The following is a 25203-nucleotide window of genomic DNA, read 5'->3' as shown; positions in this document are numbered from 1 at the left end:
AGCCCAACTTTGCAGTCAGTTAACAAGCTATGAAAATGTGCCTTAAGCAATATTTTCCTCTGAAATTATAGATAAACACCATAATATGCACAAATAGGACGGATTACATATATTTAGCTGGGTAACAGGAAACATATTTGAAGATAGTGACGGATAGGAATGATCCTTTAGTTATAGCTATCTGAAAGGCCAAGAACATATGCCAAAAGGTGTGCCTTTGTAAACCTTTGAGCTGTGGCATGTCGCTGGAGTTGTATGAACAGTGGCATTGTTGGGGCATTTTTACAGAGAAAACATTGCAGTAGATCAGCAACTCCACCTTTGTGTAAGCCCATTATTCATGAATGTCAAAAAATGGTTTGTGGGGGTGGGTAAGGGTCAATACAGCACATGAGATTAAAGAGTGAAATACAGAAAAGACTTGTACACTGTATGATTGAAAATTAGATTTATTCTCTTTGGCTGCCACATCTGTTGCTCTTTTAAAAGAAAATATAAATAATGAGCATTGACTTAAAATAAGTATTGCACAGTTTGTTCTTCTAAATATTTCGCAGTACAGCAGGAGATAAATTTTCTCTATGTTAGCCATAGCAGACTTCTGGTTCCAAAGCAGTTAAGGCATGCAGAATATTGGCCTACAGAAGTGACAGACAAATTTAGAAGACACAGTCTGTCAATTCATAGGTCATTTTCCTGTACACCAGTTCTTAATAAAATGTACAGTGGTCCTATATATTTTATTGTAGTTGGTTCTCATACAATACAGTATGTAGCATGATATTGTACATGAAGCTTCTAATGTCTTTTAAATATTCAGACTTATATAAATGAATGATTCAAAATTATAACAAAATATTCCAAAGAGCTTTGATCTAAAATTGCACTTATATTTTTACCTCCAATGCTGTATAAATGTGTGTGGCTGCTTCACATTCTGTCAGTAGATATCAAAAGTAACAGCATCTCCACTGGAAGTCAGTGTAGTCCACATGGAGTTGCTGTTACATCTGATAACACTGTTGGTTAGTCTTGAATGATTCCCCATACTTATCTTAAAATAGTAACTCTGTTAAAATAAACCAGTGATATTTTTCTGTGCAAGTATGGGTATGCCTATGGACTTGCCATTTTAAAGTCAGCAGCATTCTTATTTTGCAGGATGTATGTTGCATGCCCTAAGACAGTAAGCTTTAAAAAAGTTTGCAATTCTGCTGTTACTTTACATTTTAAAAACAAGAACTAGATTCTAATCCTGCATAAATTACATTCAATGCTTTATCGCTCTAAGAATCTGCTCGCTTACTGGCATCCACATGTGCCATTGCAGACATTTTGGGCATGCAGCAACAACAGTAGTCTTCCAGCATTAAAAAGTGATCTAAATGGTGTTCTAACACAGATAAATATTAAATCCCACAAAAAAGTACCTCTACCTCCTCAGCATATTTAAGTCGAGTTCAAAAGTTTCAGTAAAATGGCAAATTCCTACTTCCTATATGAGAGAGGAGAGAGATGTTATACATTAAATAATTACAGTTTTCAAATAGTTATTATGAGAATGTGGGCAGTAGGGGTGTGTGTGTGTGTGTGTGTGTGTGTGTGTGTGTGTGTGTGTGTGTGTGTGTGTGTAAAATTTTAAAAACTGCACAAACAACAATTTATCAAATTAAATAATCTGACTCATGCAATTGCTGTTCTCCAACATTAGGTTTTCAAGTAAATATTTTAATTTTTTCCCTAGATTTATTGAAAAAGTAATAATATCCTACAGACTAAATGACTTTTTAAAAAGAAAGGCAGGAAATTAAAAGCTAAGATTTAGAATAGTAGCTCACCTCAAATGCAAACTTTTATAGATAACTACTACTTAGCTTTACTAATTCATTATCTGAATATTAATATTAATCGTTATATTAGACTAATAAAATTTCCTAGAAGTGTTCGCCCCTTTTCCTGTGATTTTATTATTAGTTAGGTATGTAATCACTTAAATTGTACATAGAAAATCATGTCACATGTTTCTTGTATAAATACATCTACAATTGTAAGTAAATAACTTTATCAAATGTACTTTATTTAAAACATATTTCAATAAGTTCAGAACATTAGCAACTTACCCCTTCCCTCCCGAAGTACTGTCCAGCGAAGTACTGTCTGGCAAAGTATTGATACCTATGTAAAGAGAGAATCTACCTTGCACTCATCATTATACAAAAAGAAAGAGGACTGGAGAACACCAGGAACTGTTTTTTTTCCTTCTGCTGGGAATCATCTTAATGCTGCTCATTTTCCGATAACACCTTAAATAAGCAGTCAGTACAAGCAATATCAGAGTTCAAAATGATTGGCTGGTGTCATGGTAGCATGAATTACCTCATGGGTTTTCACTGTTAGAGATCTAGCAAGTGACACGTAATACAAGTTCTTTTAGATATGGTCTATGACTATAAGGCAAAGTTTTACAATAGGGTTTATTGCTTACTCTATGAATTATTGTACTCTCATGGAAGCTTATAGATTGTAGAGTGATGAGTAATTATTTGAGAGAGGTTTTTTCACGGGCACTTTATGATATATTTATGTATAGAGAGAATTTCACCTTAGTTTTTAAAATATGCATACTGTATGTGTACTATAACTGCAAAGATAGTAGGGAGAACACTTATTCATGAGAATCTTGGGGAGAGGTCAGAGGAGTGGCTTTTAAAATATTTCACGGGGCAGAAGCTACATTCTTGGAATCTTAGATATTATATACAACCGCTTTTTAAAAATACTTTATTGTATGATATTTAAATTCTCCCCGAGTTTTTGTTATAGAAATTGAATGAAATGTAAATAATTTCAAATTGCTGAACCTTTACAATTAGTTGATTTCAGACTACCATAAAACCTGAGAATACTGGTTAATGATTAGTAAACCTGTCAATACTTGACTACTTTTATTTCATATAATTAATTGCATAATGTAACCAGGAGAATATGACAAATTATCTGATGCTATTATATTGAAGAAGAGTAAGTTATGAGTTCATTCATGTCGGCTTCAGGGGAATTTGCACTCTAAAATAAACTCTTACTAATGTTCATAAATGAACCATATTGGGCTTTCTTTTGTATAACATTATGCATGATAAAAGGATAGTTCAACCGATGATGTCTCTGTAGAAGTATTCATGGAAACAGTAGAGAAAACCACTGCTAAGTGGGGTTGGCAAAACCTTGTTGTAGGGACATTTTCTAACACCTTTCTCACGCGCACGCACATGGAAGATTGATTGCAAGGTTGCATTTTCTTCTGGAGATCTACAGGGAACAAGTAGTAAACAAAATTCTTTATTACAGATAACACAATTTGCCATTCCATATATGTGTCTGAGTTTTCCTCTCTTTTTCTTACCTTATGGCTACCATGTAGAAATTTGGGAGTTTTTGCTCCTCATTCTGCTGAGGCTGTCTGTCTGGCAAAGTATTCTGGAGCAAACACTGTTCATTCAGAAAATAGGTAGGTAGGAGGTAGCTTACTGCAAGTGTAATACAGCATTCTCTGTCATTCTTCAGTACAATCACCACTTCCTGTATGCTTTAAAAATCAGATGCAGACTAGAAGTCTATTTGTTCTAAACTTTTTTTTTTTTTTAAACTTAAGTTAGGAACTACTATCTTTTAGTTAGAAGAAGGCATCGTTGCTATTTTAACAGTTATTTAATTCCTGTTGATTGGGCTAAACAGATCTATTATTCATCTGCCATTTTTAGTAGAACTTGTCCCTCCTGGGGTTGCAAAACCCACTGCTTGTTGACGAAGTAGAGTTTTGACCTACTTAGTGGCTCTCATTTGATGGACTACTAAGGTTGTTTTCCCCCACAAATTGCTATTACAGTCCATCAGACTATGCCAGGCATAGAGTGTGGACATGGTTCAGAAATAGCATTGATATCAGTGGATGAACAGCAGTCAGACTTCCCTGTTGGTATTTCTAGGTCTACAGAAAATCTTCCAGCACTGCTCATGAGAGGGAGCTGATTTGACTGTAGGGACTGATAGGAGTAAGCAGAGATTCGAGGTTATGTCCACTCTTTCTAGAGCAAGGTCCAGAGGGTTTTCATGTGCAATTCCTGTTCTTTGGAGGGCTCATTCTGCTATGTTTTCAAGCTCTCTTGTTCAGTGTTCACGTGAAGTCTGTAGGATAGATTAGTGAGGTACTGGGAGCTGCAGTGTCAATATGTTGATGACACTTGTCTCTGCATCTTCTTTTCTTCAAGCTTGGACAGAGAAATATCCCGACACACCCAGTATATGATAGAGATTGCGACCTTCATGTTGGATCAGATTGAATTTGGAAGGTGAAAATGATGCTAGGTGGCAGGGAACATAATTGCAAGGACCTTCAATTAAGGGTATCTTCCTACAGAATTTTTCAAGAGAGCTTGAAATTGTGAAGTGTTACTGGGCTCATCCCTGCTTATGGGCATTCAAGTAGCAGTGGTGGTGGTTTTGTAGACTATTATAGATGGTGACAACCATCTTGAATTTCACTTGGGGGCTGGATTTGATGCCAGTGCAGAGTACTGAGTAAAGGTGTAACAAACTTTTCTTACATGCAGAAGGCAGACCTCTTAATTCTTATCCAGGTGGCTTCTGTGCTTAGGCCTAAATAGAGCATGTTACCATAATCAAGTCTAAAGGTGACCAATTAATGGATCACCATGGCTAGTTGTGTATCTAAGATGAATGAGTGCCCTCCATACGACAAAAATCTTGGACCTCAGAGACTCTATGCGCTGTTGCAGTCTCTGCATTCAGGAAACATGCTCAAAAGCTATATCACCAAGGGCAGTGTTTGTGGTAGGTCCCTAGCTCTGGAACTAGCTTCTGCTAGAAATCTGTCAAACTGGGCCCAAACAAACAATATATGTTTTAATACAGCTAAATGTAAATGTATACATTGGGGAACAAAGAATGTAGACTGTACTTACAGAACAATGAACTCTGCCCTAGGAAGCAATGACTCTGAAAAAGATTTTGGGGTTGTGGTGGAGATTATGTTCAGCTGTGGGTCCAAGTGTGATGCTGTGACCAAAAAAGCTAATGGGATCCTGGGATGTATAAACAGGAGAATCTCCACTAGGAGTAGAGAGGTTATTTTACCTCTGTATCTGGCACTGGTGTGACCGCTGCTGGAATACTGTGTCCCGTTCTAGTGCTCAGAATTCAAGAAGCATGTTGATAAATTTGTAGAGGATACAGAGGAGAGCCATGAGAATGATTAGATCACATGCCTTGTAGTGATAGACTCAAGGAGCTCAATCTGTTTAGCTTAACAAAGAGAAGGTCAAGGGATGACTTTATTACAGTCCATAAGTCTCTACATAGGGAACAAATTTTTAATATTTAATAATAGGCTCTTCAGTCTAGCAGAGAAGGGCATAACATAATCCAATAGCTGGAAGTCGAAGCCAGACAAATTCAGACTGGTGTACATTTTTAATAGTGAGAGTAATTAACCATTGGAACAATTCACCACGTGTCATGGTAGATTCTCCATCACAGACAACTTCTAAATCAAGAATGGGTATTTTTCTAAAAGCCATGCTCTAGGAATTATTTGGGGGAAGTCCTATGGCCTGTGTTATGCAGGAGATCACAATGGGCCCTTCTGGCCTTAGAATCTCTGAGTAAGTGCTTGAGGCTGCTAACCTTTTGCAGGAGGTGCAAGATGCATTCCAGTAGTAGACCAAGTGCAAATAATAGAAATCACCTTTAACTCCATTGCGAGAACATCTTAAGACTCTAGGTCAGTCTGCTCTTTATTGAAAAAGGTTGTTACAGTTGTGTGCTAAATGTTGCAAAAGTATGATCACTTAAACATTGTGATGGATGTTTTAAAAATGTATGGACTAATTTTATCCGTGATGCTACTCCAGTGAAGTGCTGTTACCCCATGTTGCATAAGGGATGAGTTTGGACCATTAGCTAACCCTGTATCAATTCTCTAGACCAGGGGTGTCAAACTCAATTGCACAGGGGGCCAAAACTCAAAACTCGCGGGCCGAACAGTATAACCATTTATTTAACAGACTAAATATTTATGTTTTTTAACCATTAATATGAACCAAAATACAGGATATCATTCCAAAATAAATACATTTCAACTTAAAATATTTTGCTCTTCATAAAAAAATATCCTGTCAATACAATACATTCAAAATCTGTACATGCTGGAATATTAAAAAATCTGAAAATATAAATAAAAAATTGAATTTAAAGCAAAAGTATAATCATAACAAATCATAACATTCCATTTTCTTGTCCTATTTAGTCAGAGCCTGATACTTGGAGTCTTTTCTTTGCAACAAGTTCGTTTATGTTTGGGGTTAGGTTCTGTGTTGTGAAGATTCTCAGGATCGATTGCAGGTGTTCATCAGTGAGGCGACTCCTGTGTGACGTTTTGTTAATTTTCATCACAGAGAACAGCTGCTCGCACAGATATGTGCTGCCAAACATGGACAGGATTCGAGCCGCATGTTGGCGGAGCTGCGGCATCGCTTCAGGAATGAAGCGAGTGAACTGTGCTGGCCCCGCAGTGTCGTACTTTGCCTTCAGTGTCCCGTTACATTGCAGTTCTATCAGCTCCATCTGCATTTCTACAGGTGCGGTTTCCACATCGACTGCAAATGGGTTGCGAAGCAGCTCGAAGTTACTTTTCTGTGCCTCAAAGTCACTGAAGCGCCGTGCGAACTCAGCGCGCTGAGTTTTTCAGCAAAGGTGGCATTTGGGAAAACTGTGGCACTTTCTTGGTTCCGTATTACTTGGCAACAGGGAAAGTGAGACAAGTTGCATTGGTGCATTTGTGTCTCCCATAAGCGCAGCTTCACTTGAAATGCCTTCACTGCATCATGCATATCGGTTATTATGTGCTCCCGTCCCTGGAGTTGAAGGTTTAAAGCGCTAAGATGCGACGTTATGTCAGCCAGGAACGCCAACTCACATTTCCACTTTTCATCCCGCAGAACTGTGCAGTCTTTCCCCTTACTGTCCATGAACTGGCAGATTTCCTCTCGCAGCTCAAAGTGTCTTTTGAGAACTTTTCCCCGACTTAGCCACCGGACCTCCGTATGATATGGCATATCGCCAAACTCGCTATCTATTTCCCGCAGAAAAGACTGGAATTGGCGGTGATTTAAACCGTGGGCTCTGATAAAGTTGACGGTTTGTGTTACAGTGTTCATCACATGATCCATTTTTAGGACTTTAGCACTCAGCGATTCCTGGTGTATGATGCAGTGATACACTGTCAACTCACCGGCACAGTTCTCCTCCCGCATCTTTGAGCGCATCCTTCCCACCAGTCCATTTTTTTCACCACACATAGCAGGTGCGCCATCTGTTGTAAGTCCAACGAGTTTTTCCCACGGCAGTTTCATGTCGGTTACACTTTGAAATACATTTCCAAAGATGTCTTCTCCTTTCGTTGTCCCGTGCATCGATTTAATGTCCAGTATTTCCTCTGTTACGCACAAATTGGAATCCACACCACGGATAAATATCGCCAGCTGTGCAGTGTCAGTCGCGTCAGTAGTTTCATCCACGGCAAGGGAGTATGCAACAAAATCTTTTGCTCTTTCAGTCAACTGTGTTTTCAAATCAGTCGCCATCTCACAAACCCGATTAGCAACAGTGTTTCTGCTGAGGCTTACATTTGCAAACGCTCGCGTTTTATCTGGACAAAGGACGTCGCACACTTTCATCATACAATTCTTTACGAATTCCCCCTCGGTAAACGGCCGTCCTGATTTGGCGATCTCTTCGGCCACAATGAAACTTGCTTTCACAGCAGCTTCACTTTGTGATTTTGCTTTGGTGAAAAACGTCTGCTGGGATGTCAAATTCTTCTTCAACTCCTCTACCTTTTGTAGCTTCTGTCCTGCGCTCAGGTTTTTGAATTTGTTCTCATGTTTCGTCTCGTAGTGCCGTCTTAGGTTATACTCCTTCATTACAGCGATATTACTCCCGCAAAGGAGACACACTGGTTTACCTGCAATTTCAGTAAACATATACTCATTCTCCCACCGGCTTTCAAAGCCTCGGTTTTCAGAATCAATTTTTCTCTTGGCCATTGTTGGGGTCTAGCTTTGATTTGATATTAGCGTTGTATACATCAACAGACCGCGAACTTGAACCGCGGCTTGCCATTGGCGGCAATTGCACTGCATCATGGGATTTGTAGTGTGTGTTATTGGGGCGTCATATCACAGGGCCATTAAAAACAGATATATAAAACGATTTCGCGGGCCGGATATAATTGTATGGCGGGCCGGATGTGGCCCGTGGGCCTTGAGTTTGACACATGTGCTCTAGACTGTAGTCTAGAAACAATTTTGCTGGCTTCTTTGGGGTTATTATTTATCCATACCAGTTAAGGATAAGACCCCTTGATCAGAGCCTGTGAAACTTTTCCAACTTGATGCCAGAGCCATTAGTCAAGACTGATTAGTATTTCTGTTCTGTGATTTAATTCAAGAACAATTCCACTTGGCATGAACTGGAGTTATACGTTGTAATAAGAATGGGACATTAGCAATGTAGGGACATTAGCAATGTCAAAACTGAGTTATTTTCTTCGGATTTATGCACATCCCAGAAATCTGAGGGAGGTTGCCTTGAATGCTAGTAGTTCAGTTTTGGTGCAAATTTTTGATTCTCCATTGTTTTACATATAGAGAGACCATAACATGTCAAATTCTTGAGTTACGTGAGTGTCTTTGGGCCATTGCTATGAAGATACAACTCCTGTTTAAAAAGCAATAGCAGTTTTGCCAATGACTTCATGTTCAGGGCTTGGACCTATAATCAGCAGAAATCTAGATTTCACCAGAGCAGAACTCTTGAAATATCCTTTTTTAAGAAAACGAAGATTACTTGCCTGTAATCAAAGATCTTCATGAAGGACTCTGCACATTCATGCTCTTGAGAGGCACTGGTGATGTAGCTTGGATTCATGGAACCTTCTGGTAGCGATGCCCATTGGGGTGCTCTGCCACACCCACTCCCTCCCCTCTCCTCAGTTATAAAAGGGGACATGACACACCATGTTCTTTCCACTGCCTCCTCGGGTCCAAAGTTGTAACTGAAACTCCGAGGAAGAGGGAAAGATGAGCAGGAAGGGCAGAGGTCATTTTGAAGAACTCTGGTTACAAGTGAGTAACCTTCATTTCTTTTTTTAAAGTGACCTCTTCACATTCTCGCTCTTGGGAGCAGCATTCCTGCCTCTGGACAGTGGGACAAGGAGGCCTACTTAAGTAGATTGTAATGCTCCATTGCCAAATTGTGCATTTGATTTAGTTGCCAGATTTGAGGAATGTTTTGAGAAGTATGAATCAAGGTCCAAGTGGCAGCTGTACAGGTTTCTAACATAAAAATATTTCGAAGGCAGGCCATAAAAGCAGTCTTCACTCTAAGAAAAAGTGCTTTAAGCCCTTTGGGAAGAGGAACCATTTATAACAGTCTTTAATAGAGTCTCACTCACTTAAAAAGGTATTGGGATGTGATTGCCTGAGCTTTACTCTTTTTCGCCTAAGAGACAAACAGTCTAGGTGATTTTCTGTATTCCTTAGACCTATTTAAATAAATCTAGCATCCAAAGTGTGTTGCTACGCTTCTCTAAGGAGAGAGGCCTAATCAGAGACACTGCCACGAAAGTACTAGAGAGAGGACCCATGTAGCTACAAGTTCTCTAACTAGAGGGTAGACACACTAAGCCCTTCCAAGAATATTTCCTTTTTACTGTGGCTTATACTGTCTTTTGTTCAGCTAAGCTGTAATGTGTTGAGGTGGCTGCAAGATGTACTCTTACTGATTATATGGAAAGTCCCAAGGATTTCAGATGAACTAAGTCGATGTGCTCCAGTATGGATTGAAAAGGAGCTGAAGCTGGGTTGATGCAGTTGTTGGCTACCCACAGAAAGTCTTTTCCACTTATTATAATAACAAGGCAAGTTGACTGCTTCCTGGAGTTTAATAGAATCTCCTGTACTTATTTTTTTCTTCAAAAAAGACAGTTCTAGATCTGTCAAAGTCTTACAGTCTCACGCCATCACGTGGTGAGAATGCAGCCCTTGATGGCAAATCCAAACTCTCTGCTGGGTCATTAGCCCTAGAATTGGAGGGAGAGACACGCAGACTCTTTGTCATAGTTGAAGTCGTTCCAAGCACCAGTGTTCTTCAGACCAGGCCAGCGCAATCAAAATAAGCTTGACATTGTCTTGTTTGGTTTTCCGGAGAACAGGAATTAGTGTGTGTGTGTGGGGGGGATGCATAGAGGAGACCTACCTCTCCTAACGTAGAAGAATCCAGTCCAAAATTGACTCCTCTACTTCTGTTCTGGACCAAAACCTTTGATGTTTGGAATGGTCTTCTGTCCATGCAGGCAGTGTGCTGTATTGATTGATTGTGGTGCATTGCCCTCTGGGTATATAGCAGAGTTCCTGACATTGCTCCTCACTGAACTTCAAGTAGTGCAAGAAATGCAGTTTCTTCCAGTGTTATGGGTGGTGGTAATAATTGGCAAGTATTTAGAGCATTTTATCTTAAGTCGCCTTACAAAATATCTTCACAATGTACTCTTCTTGGGATGCATTTTCACAAGGATTAGTTTCCTAAAATGTCTTACTATTGTTACTTGTCCAGCTCCACTAACTTAGAAAGGGCACCAGGTAGCTGCTGGTGTGTTAAACTGGGCTCAGAGGTCTTCATAACTTTGATCATTGTTGGCTGGAGGGGCCACACTGAGATTGCTCAATCAGGGCAAACTGCAAAGAATGGGTCAGACAATCCCCAAAACTGGTGGTTATTCTAATTAGATTCACCATGCCAGTAACAAAACAGCTTTTATAATACCTTACTGGTTACCCCAAAGCCAAAAACACAGTTCCCTTAAAGCAACCCAGCCTTGGGCTGCCACCCAGATAGCCAAGTCAAATATGATGAGGATTACTGAAAGTCTTGTTTATCATATATAAAGTTCTTCCAGTCCTAAAGGATTGGACACATTATCCACCTGGTCAATGAATATTTCAGATTTTACCCAAATAAACGCTTACAGCCAATTCTTATTAACTAAACTAAGATTTATGAAAAAAGAAAAGAGAGTGAGTATTGGTTAAAAGATCAGCATACAGACAGATATGAATAAAGTTCTTAAGTCAGTTTCATGGTAGAGATGGTGAGCTGCTGAGTTGCAAAAAGTTTATTCCAGAATCAGTTAATCAGGTTATAATCCAAAATAGGCAGTCCGTATAGTGAGTTTGTTCAGATTCTTCCATGAGAATTAGCAGGGTGATTCAGACTGGAGCTGGAGACCTCAGTCCTGTGACTCAAGCTTCCCCTCACCAAGCTTAAGCAGATCTGAGATACAGGACTGGGGCCCTAGAGTTCTTCTGTAGATCTCTAGCAGGCTATTGGTAGCCTCTTGACAGCAGGTGTTCCTTAGGTGAAGAATAGTGGCTTTGAAGTAAAACTTCCTATTTCCGATGTATACACAGGTAATTAGGTGCATTCATCAGCATAGGTAACTGAGCAGTTCATAGACAGTTTACTACAGACTTCAATGAGAAATCTAGACAATGATATCCTTACACCCAACTTAATGTTAATATCTCCTTTTGATCTCTGAATCAATAGAATTTGTAACAAACAGGAACCTTTGGGTTACACTGTTAACCTCTTAACAAGTGATAGGTGTAAACAGACCAATACAATCAGTATCTTCTTCCAGTTCTCTAACAATACAGGTTTACATTTCAAAGCTCTAGTCTATCTAACATGGCTTTGTTAGCTATTTATAAGGAATGGCCCTAATTATCATTTATATACTTTTCTAATATGTCTTGAAAGGTTTAATTTGGGTCATGTACCCTGCTAATTGCTTAACCCTTTCTAGCAGTCACAACAACACAGAAGTTGAAGTGCTGGCATCTGCAAGTGTCTTGGCTACACAAAAGTACCCACAGTTGCTAACTGTGGACAATTTTAGGAAAAAACCCTAGTGTGGACAAGGCCAAAGTTGTGTAGAAAATTGAGAAACGGAAACAAAGAGCTTAAGCGACTCTCCCAAGGCCACAAAAAGTCAGTGGTGAAATTGGCAGTAGAACTTGGGAGTTCCAGGCTCCCATTTAGTTGTGTGCTCAGACTGCAGAGATTACCTTACTGGTTGCAGGAAAAACGCAACGGGTGAAAACCTGGCCCCACTGACATCAATTACAAAACTCCCATTAACTTCAGTAGAATTTCACTGAAAGCTTTAAACTTGACTTGATAGGCAAAAAATAGAAGAAGAAAATCTTTATTAAAATGCCAACGGGGCATGACATTGCTGCTGTATGTGTGAAATCGTTCCATAGGCTGAAATGACTTTGTAGTTTATTCAAATAAACGGTACATGTTAGTGTTATTTTAGAAATTGGATATAAAATAGGATTGTGTGGGAAAGGATGGGGTCTTTTTAATTCCTAGCCTGTGAGCAAAAGATGTTTGATTATTTAAAACAATATGCTTGTAAAAGATTTTTCCTTTTTAGAACATTCCTCTTTGTAAACTAATTATTATGCAAATTGAAATCAGCTAATTCAGTAGGAAAAAAATCAAGACTACTGCAACAGCATAGTGGGAAGGAGTGGGGAAGGGAAGAGCTCAAATAGTCCTGATCTGTTGCACTAAAAACAGTCTCAGTGAGTCTGCAGTTCATAATTCTTCAAGAATCTATAAGGGTAGAATATAACACATTTGTTTAGTGCAATGGCTCTCTATCACATACGTTCTTCACCCAACCTCATAAGAAAGAGAACCTCACTCATGGACCCACCTCACTTCCAAGCCCACCAATCCTTCACTGCATGTTTCTCAAAATATTGCATCATGTAGACCACTTGAAAAGGCTCTGCAGATTACTGGTGATTCATGGCCTAGGCTTGAAAACTGCTGCTTTAGTTGGTTTGGTTTGTATCTCAATATACATCATTACTTTGGGTCTCAGCTACTTTAAGGAATGTATAGTAGCTCCTTGATTGAACTATGCTAATCTGTTTCCTTCTTGCACAGTGAAATCATTGAGAATGTTATTAAAATAGTGGAGCAGCATGGAAGTGATGCATGGTGGACTCTTCCTGTTGAACAGCTTCTACCAAGAAAGGTTGCAGCAAAGGTAACTTTCTGATTGTAAATGTAGGGGGTGGAAATTGGTGTGTGTGTGTGGGAGGAGGGGGGGGGGGGGGGAGGGTGGGAGAGGGACGGGGAGGGACAACCTAGATCTCTCATAACACAGTAAGTGCAATATGGCTAATGCTATTAATTTCATATTGAAGGCACTTGAGGACTACAATGATGGGCAGCAATATTAAACCCTTAGATCCTTAAGATTTTTTTTATTGGTTATAAGGTGTCAAATGAGAGCACATCCAGATTGTGTTTTGTACTGTGCAATATCTCAGTGTTGTACGTCAGATTGGTGTCAGTAATTTAGGATGCATTTCCACTGGGCACTCTCAGAAGGTAATTGATGGCACAGTTGGGCTCAAAATGTTTCTGCTGGCTAAAGCTAGTTTTTCTGATGTTTGTATGTAGTACTTGCTATTGTTTGTGTTGCTTTCTTGGCCGAATTCTTCAGCCACTGTGCACATATAAAATATGTGTCCAGTATGCAGTTCACGTTAGCTTCTGACTTTTTGTAGGGGGAGAGAAAGGGTCATTAGTCTTCTGAAAAGTAACTATCACATCTAATTTTCTAAATAACCTCTTGCAAAGTGTGCATGCTTCCTGACATCTTCTGCAAAACTGGTGGACCAAAACCAAATTCTGCTGTAGTTATTTCTACTTTGGGGACACTCACCTTCTTCCAGTTAAAGGTACAGGATGTTCTATTTAGTCTTATTAACACTATTTAACTGTTATTTCATTAGGTCGGTAGCCATGATGTATTGGATTATGTACAGGGACAGGATGTCCTGGATATCTGGTTTGATAGTGGAACTTCCTGGGCTCATGTTTTGGAAGGTATGGAATTGGTATATGTTGAATATTTTTTTGAAATGCTTGTTGGGCCAGATGCACTACTGTCGTGCACAAAACTTGCTGAAGTCAGTGGAGATGAGTTGGTGTAAGCCAGTGGCAAACTTGGGATGATGTTGTTGGTTGTAAAGCTTTTTAAGAACAAAATCTGATGTTTGCAAATTCATTTTCAATATTGTGAAAGTTCATGGTTTTTCAATGAGTTACCCTTGATCATTCTGGCATGTGAAGTACCATACAAATTTTTAAAATAAAAACTAAAGATGCACAGATTTAAAATTGCCTGTTTCTCTTATGAAAGCAGTTCACTGCTAATGTGCAGACCTCAGTTTATTTTGAATTAACGCATTTTAAAGTTTGTGCTGATGTGTACTGACTCTGTCTTTCAGAGTTATGTAGAACTAAGACTAGAATTACTGCTGAAAATGTTAATCATAATTACACACTTATAATAATGTACATCGATGCAAAAGTTGTCATTTCTGATCATTTTGTGTAGCAAGTGCAATTTGCTGTGCTGTGACTTTGTACTGCGTCTCCTAGTGCAAACACTTACTGTTGAGTAGAGCAGCGTTGGGTTTTTTAATAAGTTACTTTTTGACATTACAAAAGCTGCGATGTTTAGTGTCTGAGAGTCCATGATTGGAATATAATACAATAAAGTTACAATTGAGTTGTACATGTAAGCAACCTCATGAAAACAAAGGAGCAATATTTTTTAAAATTTTAGAAGTACTTGATAAATCCAGAGGAGACTCCAAAGTCAGGTGCCATTTCTGGGTAAGAAGCTGGTGCAGTGCATCAAGTTTATTGAACTTTAAACCAGAAGTATACAATTGTATGATAGCAATCTTGTTGAATTGTAAAACATGTTGGCATTAGAGATTTTATTTCCTAGCAACACAGTAAGGCAACGGTATCCTCAGCAAACAGTGTATTTTTTAAAGGACATTTGTATACATTAAAGTTCATATTTTTAAACTAGTTGATTTGTAATAAGTGACTGTACCAGAGCTATTTACATTCCTAAACCCCTAAAGACATCCTTGAAGAATGACCATAAATTAAAGGCACAATTGTTACCGCGGTATGTTCTATAAAATTATCTACAAGATGCTTTGTTTTGCTTTTTAAATTTTCTTGCACTAATAGTCCTCATAGTAGCATTAGCTGGACTATATCATAATTTTATTCATGTTCATCAAAAGAAATGGGAAGGCTATAATGACCATGCATATATTGGAACATTACCCCAAATATGGTGGACACTGTGTGCCATCTTTTTCTACTATCCCAGACAAAAAACTGTAAGACTGAGTACATATTGCTGATACTAAATATGGTGTGCTGTCGCCTCACTATCATTTTGTCTCTTCACACAGGTGCTATAATTTCATGATCTTAGATCTGAAGTTTGAGTAGTGTCCAAAATGGGCTGGGAACTTCCAAAACCAGAAGACAGGCTCTGCCTTGAATATCTCAAAAGGCTGGGGGTGGGATCTAGTAAATTAACATACATTTTCTGCTTTCCATTCTCAAGCTAGAGTCGACCATAAGTGTTCAGAAGGACTTTCTAGTTGTAGCGAATATCACTTCTTAATGTCACTTAATCACACAGCTGTGTGTAAATCAACTTCAGTTTTGGTGAAAAAATTCTCCTTTTTCTACTTACATCCCTCACTCCCTCTAGAGGGAGCAGTTTATGGTTTGAGCTATCTTTCTACATACAATGTGACTAGTGAACTAACTTTTTTTTTAAAAGCATAGATCTCTAGCGATTTTTCTGACAACCTGTTTCAATCCTGTTAAAACTGATGTGTTCTAGCACTCCTATTTAAAAATCTTAATAACCTTTTTAAAAATTCATCAGGTAATCTTTGGTTCTGTGCACTGTGTCATTGAAATGAGTTCAGTAAATTGAGTACATTTAAGTTCTCTTTGTTTGTTTGAAAATCAAAATTTCTCATAAGTCACTTTAGCATCAATAATGCCTCCTCTGGAGGAGGGCACATGGTTTGCATCTCTCAACATGAAAGAAAAATTGTTCTCTTTAACCTCTGATGATAGGACAAGAAGCAATGGGCTTAAATTGCAGCAAGGGCAGTTGAGGTTGAACATTTTGGAAAAAATTCTTAACTGTGAGGGTAGTTAAGCACTGGAATAAATTGCCAAGGGAGATTGTGGAATCTCTGTCATTGGAGGTTTTTAAGAGCAGGTTAGACAAACACCTATTTGGGATGATCTAGATAATACTTAGTTTTGCCTTGAGTGCAGGGGACTGGACTAGAAGACCTCTCAAGGTCCCTTGCAGTCCTTTGCTTCTATGCTTCCTTTCGCGTGAACATTCACCCACAGAAGGTTCCTCAGATTGCTAGTAGTACAAGAGCACTACCAGTGCAGAGTGCTCTGATTTGGATTAGCTACAGTACCTAGGGTCCTCACAGAGGTCTTCTCAGTGGTCACAGCCCGGATGAGATGAAACAACTACATCATCTTTTCATATCTGGACAACTGGCTCATGATGGGCAGATCCAGCAAGGAGGTCCAGTCAGCAACCCTGTTCCTACTCTGTCTGCTGTCTTCCTTGGAAATCTGCATCAACAAAGAAAAGTCCACTTGGACTCCCATAAAGACCATAAACTTTATAGGAGTGACCCTAGACTCGACCGCAGCAAGGGCCTACTTCCTTATGGAAAGATTCCAAGCCATGAACAACTTGATAAGACAAATTACCCTCAGATCTCAGGCCACAGTCAAAGTCTGTCTTTCCTGGCTGGACTATGTACAGGACCGGCTCCAGGCACCAGCTAAAGAAGCAGGTGCTTGGGACGGCCAATACCAAGGGGCGGCACTCCGGCCGCTATTGGGGGCGGCACGTCCGGGTCTTTGGCGGCGGGTCCCTCAGTCCCTCTCGGAGCAAAGGACCTGCCGCTGATTTGCTGCCGAAGAGTGGAGCGATGCAATCGCGCTGCCGCAGATTTTTTTTTTTTTTTTTGCTGCTTGGGGCAGCAGAAAACCTGGAGCCAGCCCTAGCTATGTAGCCTCATTTACTTACATAACACCATTTTCCAGGCTCCACCTCCATTGCTTGCAGGCCTGGGTCTGGTCTATTTACTCACCAGACAGACATGACATGAATACAAGGCTAACCGTTCCTGCCAAGGTAACAGCTTCTCTTGTTTGCTGGATGAACCCAGAATAAGTGCATGGGAGAGTTCCTTTCCTTACACCCTCACCTGATGCGACCATTATCATGAATGCTTCCCTCATATAATGAGGAACCCAGATGGACAGTCACACTGCACGGAGCATTTTGACTCCTCAGGGAGGCCAGGAAACGTACAAACTCACTAAAACAAAGAGCAGTCTGTCTATCACAATGCATTCCTTCTACTCATTCAGTCCCACCGATCCCTCTGCTACCTCTGCAAAAAATATGCCACGACAGGGCTAGGATCATCTTCATTGCATCCAAGTGGCGAAGACAGTTTTGGTTTCTGGATTTCCTATGAATGTCACCCCATCCTCCCATCAGTATCCATCTCTCTCCAAATCTGTTAACTTAGGAGAATGGCAGGATCAGATGTCCCAACCCAGGCCGCCTTCATCTCATGCCCTGGTATTTGGATGGGCATCAGACCTAGAATGTTCATGTTCAAAGGCCATCCTAACTATCCCCAATCACAGTAGAAGTCTCCACCAAAAAATCACCAGAATCAGCAGAGATTCCTGTTGTTTAAGACTATCTCCTGTCCCTCAGGTCATCTGGACTTCCTGTTAGTTTGTTGCAAGTCCACCAGCCCCTGACGGAAGCCCATGACCTTCATTCACCGAGCTACTGTTTGTTGCCTGAAAAGTCTCATTTAGGGCCTTTCCACCAGTAGCAGAACCCACACGGCAATAGGACCTCAACCTGGTATTCTCTCTTCTCACCAGACCACCCTTTGAACTGATGGCCCCGTGTTCCATGTCACCTTTCCATGGAGGTTGCTGCCTTGTTTGTCGTCATGTCAGATGGGTGAGCGAACTGGGAGCACTTATGGCTGACCCACCGTATACCATATTTCATAGAGGAAAAAGTCTCCCTTTACCTCTACCCAGAATTCATCCCCAAGGTAATTTCAGAGTTTTAAATGAACGAACCTATTCACTTACACGTATTCTTCCCAAAACATTATGCTTCCAGCAAAGAAAAGAGATTGCACTTCCTTGACAACAGATAGGCCCTGGCCTTTTATCTGCAAAAAACAAACCCCATTAGGAACCCCATGTTTGTTGCTATACCAGAGCGATCGTGTAAACAAGCGTTATCTGCCCAGAGAGTCTCTAAGGGGATCTCTGGATCCATCATTCTCTGTTATCAGTTGGTACATATTCCCCCCTCAGATGGGATGAGGGCCCACTCTGCGAGAACACAGGCAACCTCAACACCATCTCTTTGAAAAGTACCTATAGTGGCCTTTGTCAGGTAGCCACCAGAGCTCCATCCACACCTTCATGAAGCATTATGCCCTAGTCCAGACCTCTTCTGCAAATGCAGCTCTGGGGACAGCTGTATTACAGACATTCATACCAACTGCATCCTCACAACTTCTTCCTGTTTGAATACTGCTTACCAATCACCCATATGTGCAGAATACATACAGGAACCAGCACTTGAAGGCAAATGAAGGTTACTCACCTGTAAGTGGAAGTTCTTTGAGATGTGTAGTCCCTGTCTATATTCCACTACCCACTCTCCTTTCCCACTGCTTCAGATCTTACTTAATTCATGGTAAGAGGAACTGGAGAGATGTCTGTCTGCACCACCTTTTATACCCTTGGTTCTGGAGCACGAGGAGAGCAATAGCACGGGTTTGTGGACCAAGGCACACTACTGCTAGAAATCTCCAATCTCAGGCACGTGATGCACATTTACCCACGTGTGGAATACAGATAGGGACCACATACCTCAAAGAATTTCCAGTTACAGGTGAGCAATCTCCATTTCTCTGCTTACTCCCCATGTCAGGGTGTGGGTGGGGTATTTATTTTTCTTGGCTAGAAAGTAGCTTAAATTAAAATTACATATAATTTGAATTCTGAACCCCTCTAATTTAGGGTGCTGTAATCCAGGATCTCTGCCCAGTTCACTTCATTTGGTAGAAAAATTCTATCTTTGCCCCTAACCAACCAACTTTGAGGCTAACATTTTTTTGTGGATTTTATTGTGTGACTAACATAAAACTTATAATAATGGAAACTCAGTTGCAACCTTGGTTATACAGTAGCATACCACCTCTCTATGAAGACAAAAGAGAATAGCATGGCTGGTCAAGAATAGGTCATGTAAAGGTCATCTTGAAGCAAGAAGAAACTTTTAAATTGGCCTTTTAAAACAGTTAATCTCGTGGGCCTAGTTCAGCAAGGTACTTAAGCATGTCCATAAATTTAAACTTATGAGTAAGTCACCAAAGTCAAAAGAAAGGAGCAATTGTAATGCACACTAGTTATAAGTGTTCTGTACATAAGGGAAGAAAACCAAGTTTAAAAATACACTACTTTTTTGTTGTGTGTGTTATCATTTGAGGCTACAGACTTCTGTGGCAACTAAACATGTTACCCCAAAAAATATATATATATTGAATCAGTGGTTTTAAATGTAAAGGATGGTTTAATGTATTGCAGGGAACATCTGTCTTTATGGACAAGGCCTTCAGCAGTGGAGAAATTAAACAATTTTATCTAGAACATTATAAAATGCAACATAAATATTTACATTTATGTGGTTTCACTTTCAGAAACAGTAACTAATTTCCCATGTTTCTCCACAAAGCAATTATATTGTGAAAGGTAATGCACAGAGATTCCCTTTTCCAAGATATTTCTTGAGCAACCTTTTTGTTTTTCAGAAATATCACAGCAGCGAGCGGAGCCTCCTTTAGCCAAATTCATGACGGCATACTGGCTTACAAAAGATAGTGTGCCATATATATGTAAAAGGACTGTTTATTATTTTTCCTCCAAAATTTCAGTGACCTCAATAATTCTCACAAAGGTTCTCGCAGTTTGTATTGTCTTGCAGTTACTGAAAGATATACATGGCTAAGGCCCTAACGAAGGACAATACATGAAGGTAAAATTCAAGACGACTGGAGGGTTTAATATGTGATAATGACCCAAATGTTTCATTCTGTTGCTGTTAGCTCAGTTAATGGAAATGAACCACTGATGCTTCTGCAAGCACATAACAAAAAATGATACAACTGATTACCAAACAGTCAGAATTTCAGAGCAACAAGGAATCCCAGTTAAACAGTTGGTTTTGGCAGAGATGGTGTGTAGGTTTGGGGTTCGTTCTTTACACAAGACTGTCCACTGCACTTCTAATATGATTGGATTAGCGGTTTCTGAGCAAATAATGTTATTCTACCTGATATGCACGTATTCAGATTTTAAATTCAACATGTATGTGATCTGTATGATGGTTCTTTGATGAAGTGAGATACATCAAGTTTTGAAAAAATAGGTCTTGCAGCCTTAGCTTTTTAAACGTGTTTAAAGAATTGTTCAGTGACTGGAGTCCCTAGCAAGCTGCACTGGGACACTAGCTTTTCAAAGATGGCTCCTCCACACTTCCAATCTTGGCCATTTGCATCAGACCCATGCAGAATTTATAAATTGTGCCACTTATAACCAATAAGTGCTATTTGCTCCCTCTGCCAACCCAAGATTAGTCAAAGGCACCACTCCTTCCCAACCAACAAATTAAAACAGAGTTTCTACACCGACCTGTTATGGAATTGAGGGATGGGAAGGTGATATTTTATTTAAGCAATAAAAGAATTAATTATTTCGCCCTAAAGAGGCTGACCTGGCTCTCTGCTTTACAGTCACTAAAAATAAAAATTCTCCACAACAGAAATAAGTACTAAACTGCTTACCACGTTGATATACTGTATCTGATCCTCTGCAGTGTGCATGAGAAAGAAGGGAAAAAAAAAAAAAAAAAAAAAAGATTAACACTTGTAGCAGACGCACCTTGATGGAAAGCACCTTACCAGTTGCCTCATTTTTATTTAAGGAGGCTGTTAGCTGAAACATCTCAGCTGACAACAACTGTAACACAGATTTCAGGGAAGAGAGGCAGTTTCTCATAAAACCAGCTACCAAACTCTGTACTGGATAAATAATAAATATTGTACAAATAATATACAGCTTGGCATTAAATGATGGCTTTTGGGTAGATGCTATAAATAAATTGAAATAAAAATAGTTGTAGTTCATTTATTTGTTGTTTATTGGGAAATGGCTTAAAGTCATTTTTTCTCTGTCTACAGGGTTTTGTTTAAGGCCTCTCTGCATATTTACTACAACCATTTGGGTGGGAACAGTAAAGAGGGTGGCTTGTGCATTCTATGCAAGTTAATTCATGCATGAATTGTAATGGAAATGGCTTTGCTTTGGTACAGTTTGTTCTATGCTGTGTATATCATGCTCATCACCATAGTATCCGAGTACCTTCCCGTAGTACATTCAGCAATGTTAAGCATGTGTTTTCCTGTCTGTTTAAATTTGTAAACTACCACATTAGACGTGACAGATTTGGTTCCATTTACATCTTGGACACTAGAGTAGGAAAAGATGTATTATCATTTTGTCCATCCCCACTGTTGTTGCGGGGCTATAAGGTACAACTGGGTGAGCGTTTTGCCCAATCTAGCTTTGTTTGGCTTGAACAGAGTTCACTGGGGTTTTTTGTTTGGTTTTCCGCCATCCCAGGGTCTTGTAGCATAATATTTTTCCCCAACTTCATCCATTTTATTCCCTAGTCACCCCTTTGAGTTGCCCTGACTAATTAGTCTCCAATTTGGGAGTTTCATCTTTCAGATGCTGAACTTGTAGTACTGTATGTTTCTCAGACACATGTTTAGGAGGTCATTCAGTTAAGATATAAACATCTAGTTTGACTTAATCTTGCCTCACCATTTAATTCCTATAAATTCAAGACAGAGAAGAGTAACCAAAAAAATCTACATCTTGTAAAAATATGCCCCAAATTATGTGATATCTTGGTTGCAATTCCATCAATGTCAGATCAGAACTCTTGTCCTCTTGGTTTGGGATGTGATGCTCCTGCACATGCACTGGGGAACTACGTTGCCTTTTTCTGCTGCTGCGTTGTATTACAAGATCTCATTCAGTTTGTTAGCCCTCTGATCGTCAGGTCTCTTTTGGTATTCCTGACCAAGCATCTGCATCGGTCCTTGAATTAACAGTCCATTTTTATAAATCTAATGTGAGAACATTTTTCCAGTCATATATAAATCTCTACTAATGATCATAGCATTGAAAAACGACTTGGCATCTCTGATATTTTAACTTAGAATGGACATATTCTTGTGTCAAAAATTAGACCATTTACATCCTAAGGTCCTGTCTCCACAAAGACCTATGCACAAAGTTATGTTTAATCCAAATGAGTAGAGAAAATGGTGTATAGTGATATATCTGCAAAGATAGCTAACCTACTTGCTCATTTTTAATTGAGAATTTTTGCCTCTGAAAATAGCATGACTCTTTGCACCTGTGTTTCAGATTAAGTGAATAATTTATTTAAACTTGTTGAATTAAGTGGCACTACTTAAGCACATGCATGTTTGTGGTATGATGGAATAGGGCCTGATGAAGTCAGTGCAAAAGGCTCTCATTGACTTCCATAGGCTTTGGATCAAACCCTAATCCCCAGTGCAAGAGAAGAATTTAACTTTCAGCACCATAATTAATTCTCTATCTCCCTTGTTAATGTTTAACTGAATGAATGTGATTATTTTACAGCATGCCTATCTGTGCTTTTTAACTTTTTGTGCTGACCAGAAGATTTAAAGTAAAACTTGGCTAATTGTCGTTGGCATTTAAGTATAATACATTTTAATCTAGAGGCTAAAGTCTATAAGATCAAAGATATAGAATCTTGAAATCCCTATCAAAAGGGATCATAAACTGTAATACACTCCTTAATGGACTGGACCTGTGCCCTACAGTTGATTAATTTCAAAAACAACTGAAAACTCTTCAGGACTGTCACATAATTTTGCACATAGCTAAGAAATGTACATTCAGTTCTAATTAAAGTTGACACAAAGTCACTACAACTTTGCTGTTTTTTCATTACAGTTGAGATGAGAACTACCTAATAGATTTAGACAATAGATTATTAATTATTTAATTAATGTGGAATATAGGCTCAAAGTACTGCTACGTCTACAGACACATAATATTCAAGAATTCATAAAAAATGTAAAGTATATTCACCAGGGCATGCTGTTCTTGCAGGCATACAATTATATCTACTTTCTACGAGACAACAAAGCCCAACGCTAATAGATTAATTTGGTGGATATTTGTAGACCGTTTGTTTAGGTTCTTCAGTCATCTAGATTTGAGTCCCCTTATTACAAGAAAATTTCTTTTATTTACTTGCCCTACATTGCAAGAATTGAAATTTTCTAGCAGTTGACTTGCCAGAGAAAAATACTCTATGTACAGTAAATCAGTAATAGATGCCGAAGTTATTGCTATTCTTGCTTTATAACTGCATCCTTTTTATGGCCTGCTTACTCACTACAATTATTATTGTGCTTATTTTGTTTTTACGTGTATTTTTCAGTCTCTTGTTGCAAAGATTAATAATTTTATTATGCTTTCTAACTAGATCTTTATGTTTTACTTGAAGGAATAAATTAATGTGATAGAAAAACATAACCTCCACCCACACACCTTAGTTAGCAGTGGCTGAATGTCCTTGACCTTTGTAATGTTGAACTGTTTTTTATTACAGGATGGATCTGAATATCGAAACTTCCATTAAGCTAAACAAATAGATAAAGGCTGTAAACACCAGGGAGAAAGAGAGGAATAGTCTCAGGTGGTTCAAGGGGGAGGATAAAAGGAGCTATTGAATGAAACTGATTAAAGGAAGATTTTGGCTAAAAATCAGGAAAAATTTCCTACTGTGAACCTGTGGAAGAACCACCAATTCCCACCTTCCTCCCTTTTGAGTACTCGTGTAACTTCAGACTTTTGGGTTCCCATGACTTGTACTGTTGGCAGCACAGTTGCGTACCAGGCAATGAATCAGTTTGTTTGTTGTTTATATTGAAACCTGCAGTTTTATCATTAATATTTGTAAAGTGCCTTGAGAGCCTGATATGAAATGTACCGAGTGCAAAATAGGCAATATTATAAGAGCCTGAATTTTCATAATTCAGTATTATTTTGTTAGAGGCCCATGTGGGAAAGTAAGCTTGTTTGTTGCCTATAAATTCTCAGAGTTTAACGAGTCTCAGCATTTAATGACCACCTATTATTTTGTCTGTTAGCTGCTTAAGTAGTTGGGGATAATTAGCCTGATAATGTCTATTGTTTTCAACAATTCATTGTGTACTTTTTTACAGTAGTAAATAAACTAGTTCTTGGTTCACAGAACAAAAGCATAGTGTTCTATAACCGCTTACAGATATGTCTACTACAACACATGTTACTATTTCTTCTGATTACTTCATTTTACCATGAACCTACTACAAGTATTTAGGAATCTAATATAAACTGAGGTTTTTAAAAAAAAAAAAAAAAAAAAAAATCAGTTGACATATTTTTGTTTTAAGGTGCAGATCAAAGGGCGGATTTATACTTGGAAGGAAAAGACCAATTGGGAGGCTGGTTTCAGTCCTCTCTCTTAACTAGTGTGGCAACAAGAAAAAAAGCACCTTATAAGTAAGTGCTTGGTCTGCGACATGGCCATTTATTGAGCTTTTATATAATGGGAGTATGGTAATTTGAATAGAGAATATGAAGAACCCTTTCCCCACAAAAACTAAAGAAAGCCTTTACTGAATCTTCAGGTGACATCCATACACTTTATTCTAAAGGTTTCCTCAGAGGTTTATATCACAGTCCATTTATCTTCTGTTGAACTTGTTTTTCTCACTCTGAGTTTAAATGGATGCTTTCCTGTATTGTTCCAACAGCTTACTGTGTTCATCTATCTCATTCACTCAGGATATACCTCATCGTGTGTTCAGGCATTCAGTTATCGTTGGCATCACCCATTCTTGCCACGCCCTTACGCTGCCAAGATCAGTGTCTTACCTTAAT

General features: G+C 39.0%; 1 protein-coding gene across 2 annotated transcripts in view; it reads left to right on the top strand.

Annotated features, from left to right (window-relative positions):
- Nucleotides 1-25203, top strand: part of IARS2 (isoleucyl-tRNA synthetase 2, mitochondrial) — a 56873-nt gene that overhangs the window by 20765 nt on the left and 10905 nt on the right. For both annotated transcript variants that reach the window (XM_005306945.5, XM_065589417.1), the window contains 3 exons: nt 13102-13204; nt 13959-14052; nt 24714-24822. In XM_005306945.5, the coding sequence (XP_005307002.2) occupies nt 13102-13204; nt 13959-14052; nt 24714-24822 (306 nt within the window). The remainder of the gene's footprint in view (nt 1-13101; nt 13205-13958; nt 14053-24713; nt 24823-25203) is intronic.

Source organism: Chrysemys picta, chromosome 3 (genome assembly GCF_011386835.1).
Source record: "Chrysemys picta bellii isolate R12L10 chromosome 3, ASM1138683v2, whole genome shotgun sequence".
Lineage (NCBI taxonomy): Eukaryota > Metazoa > Chordata > Testudines > Emydidae > Chrysemys > Chrysemys picta.
The sequence above is the reverse complement of the archived record's forward strand: the minus strand, read 5'-3'. Positions and strand labels throughout refer to the sequence as shown.